Consider the following 4,030-nt stretch of genomic DNA (forward strand, 5'->3'; position numbering starts at 1 on the left):
TCGACGTGCGACGGATGGCAGACGCTCTACTCGCTGCGCGTGGCCAAGATCCACCTCCACAGCCTATTGGCAGATGCTAGGTGTCGCGCTTTATCTAGAGCCAGCCAGAGCTTCAGACAAAGTGGACTAGACGATTTCATAGTCAGCGCGCCTCCTGCGAAGATCCTATCGCGATTACAGCCTGGTTTAAGCTAGTAGAGGAGACGCGCCAGACGTACGGCGTCCTAGACCAAGACATCTACAACTTTGACGAGACTGGATTCGCAATAGGCGTCGCTAGCACGTTAAAGGTAGTCACAAGCTCTAATAGAGTTAGCAGAGTGGTTGCTATATAGCTAGGCAATCGTAAGTAGGTTACGACAATTAAGTGCGTTAACGCGTCTAGCTAGTGTCTACCACTATTTGTGATACTGTCTGGCAAGGCCCACTAGAGTAGCTAGTACCTTAATCTCCCACTAGACTAGGTTATCGGCGTTTCCGACAACGGCTAGACGACTGACCAGCTTGGCGTAGACTAGGTGAAGCATTTCAACTAGCATACAACGGCTCGTACAGCTGGAGTCTATCGGCTTCTTATTCTAGACGGCCACAGCAGCCACGCTACCCCAGAGTTCGACCAGTACTGCGCCGAGAACAAGATTATTACTCTCTGCATGCCGCCTCACACGTCGCATCTTCTCTAGCCGCTTAATGTAAGCTGCTTCTTGCCACTCAAGCGGGCGTACGGACGTAAGATCAAGAAGCTCGCCCGCTAAGGCGTCTACCACATTAACAAGATAGACTTCCTTACAGTCTATCAACAGATCCGGCCAACAGTATTCACGCAGCAGAACATCTAGGCAGGCTTCCAGGCGACAGGCCTTGTCCCTCCTTGTCTAGATCGCGTCCTATCGTCGCTTACAGTAGCTAGGACACCGTCTCCACCACAGACAACTACAGACAATAACGCCGCTATACAGACAGTAGCAGCGCAGACAGAGACGCCATAAACAGTAGCAGAGCTTTAGTAGAAGGTGCGCTATCTCCAAGAGCGGCTACGCCAGAGATTAGAGAGCCTAACAAGCGTTATAATACGCTAGCTTGCTCAAAGCGCTTAGCTTGCAATGCAAATAGTAATAATACTTACAAAGGAAATTAAGAAGCTGCGTAAAGAAAACTAGCGCCAATAATAAAAGCAAAAGCGGCAGCGTTAATATATCGCTTCTAGTAGGGTGCTTTAGGTCTAACAGGCTTAGCAGATTATTGCAGAGGCAGAAAGGGTGGTGATAGGGGGTGACTAGAACCAGACTAGCAAGCGACGTTAGCGCGCGCCGCCAACGTGCACGAAGTGCTACGTTTAAGGACATACTTAGACTTTATGTAAAGCTAGATAAAGAATAATATCTTTTAATTTAATTTAATTTTATTAAGTTGCTGTAGAGCAATTGAGTAAAGCGTCGCGTCAGGTTTGGTGGGGTGGGCTACTTACTGATGTGGGCCGCTTACTGATAAAACACGTTATACCTACAGTAGCGGGTCAGCTAACGCCCCGGGTCACTCAACGCCCGGGCAACAACACAACAGCTTCATGAGTATTGCAGCTGTAACGCCTCAACCAAACGTGATAAAATTGCGCAAAAGTAGATTTATACTATATAATAGCCTATAAAGACTTTGCGCTAGTCTAAAACTTTTTTTGGGCGGCGGATTACCCGCGATTTAGTGGTTTTAGGTGGAACTAGTTGTGCAGCCACCTAAGCACCCATAGAAGCTATACCACCTACAACACCTTTCTAACGCTTTGTAGCTGGCTTATGAGGTTTTAAAGCTTTGCGCTTACCTAATTAGGGCAATTGTATAGCTTTGGCAGCGTCGCGGAGGCTTCTACGATGCTCTCTTTCGGCTTTCTCTTCGGCCTTCCGCTTTCTGGTCTCCTCCCAACCCTTCTCCCGCTCAACACGCCTCGCAGCTTTAAGTTGAAGCTCACACTTATGAGCTGCTTTGCTTGCCTTAGCTTACTTGGCTTTTTAAAGCTTTTGAAGCTTAGCTTGTTGTTGTTGTGATGCCTAACGATCGCGAGCTCGTTGTACACTCCTGGGCGACCATATTTTAGCTCCCCTATAGTAAACCTCGTCCTCATTAAGCTAGAGGGTGAATGAATGCTTTAGTCGCCTCTCCTTGATGGATAGGGACTGCCTAAGGCCCCTGACCTCCTCTTGGAGTATACTATTTTAAGCTGAGATGTGGCACAAGCTTTATTGAAGCTTCTTGACGTCCTTACTACCCTGATCCTTCACCTTACGGCGTACGATTGATTTAAGCTTAAGCTAATCGCTCCCCAATAGTACTAAGTTGCTGCTGTCAGAGTCTGAAGCTTGCTTGGCAAACTTCTCGAGTACAACGTCTAGGTTAGCTGGGTATATACTAGTGGCTTTAAACGACTTTTTGATGAGTGAAGGTTTGAATACGTTACCCTAAGCCCTCTAGAAGAGCGGGAAGAAGTCTCCTTTAGTTAAATTAAGTAACCCCTGGCTGTCCTGGAGGTATCCTATTAACTAAGTTGAGTAAGCGTTCGAGAGGGGTTTAAACATACAAACGTCGAGGGGTTAAAGCGTATAAGTAGCGTGAGGGGGTAATACAAACAAGAGGATCTTGTTGTTGTTATAATACTCAATAAAATCCATGGTTACGTGGGATCCGTGGCCGTCAAGGAGTAGTAATCGATACCTAGTTGAAGCATGCCGTCTGGTTTCTCTTTCAAACACCTGTTTGAGCCACGATAACCTAATATCGTTGTTGGTCCAGCTAGAGGGTGATGACGTAGTAAATACTGAGTGTTCTCTGGCTTGTATAGCTTTAACCTAGCTTAATTGAACAGCTTTGTTAGCTCCTTGGAAGATAAGAGTTGGACTTAAAGCGCTCCTATCTAAACAAATACAAGCCACAACCGTTATCCACTCGCTAGAGCCATCTTTACGGGGTTGCCTTACCTCTTTTAACTCGTATAGCTTCTTATTAAATACACGATTTGTTCTGCTAACCTAGCTAAGTTGAAACCCCTTTTCGTCTATATTGAATATATGTATTGGTTGGACGTTGTACTCCTCTATTTTTTCATGTAACAGCTTGAAGTATAAGCTGTACTTAGGTCCTGAATTAGCTCTGGTCCGCTCCTTGGCCATAGCTTTGCCCGATCAAGAGATGAGATGGTTGGGATGACGGCGGAGAAACCGCTTAACCCAGGTTTCGGAGACCGGTTTGCCAGCTAACTAGCTAGCAAACTGCTGTACTATTACTTTTGTAGGCGGCAAACGTCGTTTAGTAAGCGTTTCGATATATCGTATAAGCTCGGCTTCGCGTTCTAGGTGTAGGGATTGTTGGGAGACTCCGCGCTAGTTGTGCACACCCTAGTGCCTTTGAGCGAGCGTACTGCGCTTAACACTAAACTGGGCAGCAACTTTTGTGTACGAGAAGTCATCTCCTGGCTTGTGCGATTCGATATATTCAATCGCTTCTTGAATCGGATCCATATTGGTGGAGTTGTGACGCGTTGAAGTTTTGTTGTTATGGTGTTGGGGCGGGGCGTTAGCTGACCCGGGGCGTTAGCTGACCCGCTACTGTAGTGCTTATTAATCTACGTAATCACTACTGTGTTCCACTAGTAAGCTGCGCACCCCAGTAAGCTGCGCACCCCACCAAATCCTCACAACTCTATCTGCGCCAACGACCATGACTCAACAACCACGGCCTAAGGTGACATCTCGTGAAGGTAGACTAAGTCTCGCGATGGTCTCCTATCAGAATAAACCATGCCAATCAATCCGAGCCCTCGCGAGAGCGTATGACGTACCAGAATCTACTCTCCGGACGCGTCTCCGTGGTGTCCACCCGCGATCAGAGATAGTCTCTGTCAACCGAAAGCTATCAACTACTGAAGAGCAGTCTCTCGTGCAGTGGATCCTAGACCTTAATCGACGAGGCTTTCCACCCTATATAATTGATGTACGACGCATGGCAGACGCTCTACTCGCAGCCCGCGGCCAAGATCCAC

General features: G+C 47.2%; 1 protein-coding gene across 1 annotated transcript; it reads right to left on the reverse strand.

Moving 5' to 3' along the window:
- Positions 1–238: 238 nt before the first annotated feature.
- SETTUDRAFT_27945 (uncharacterized protein) lies at positions 239–3,509 on the reverse strand (the record flags this gene model as incomplete). The annotated part of the gene is made up of 2 exons (XM_008026173.1): positions 239–303; positions 3,410–3,509. 2 exons carry the CDS (start codon positions 3,507–3,509, stop codon positions 239–241), a joined length of 165 nt encoding a protein of 54 aa, XP_008024364.1.
- Positions 3,510–4,030: the final 521 nt, after the last annotated feature.

The sequence above is a fragment of the Exserohilum turcica genome, assembly GCF_000359705.1.
Source record: "Exserohilum turcica Et28A unplaced genomic scaffold SETTUscaffold_17, whole genome shotgun sequence".
In the NCBI taxonomy this organism is placed as follows: Eukaryota; Fungi; Ascomycota; class Dothideomycetes; order Pleosporales; family Pleosporaceae; genus Exserohilum; species Exserohilum turcicum.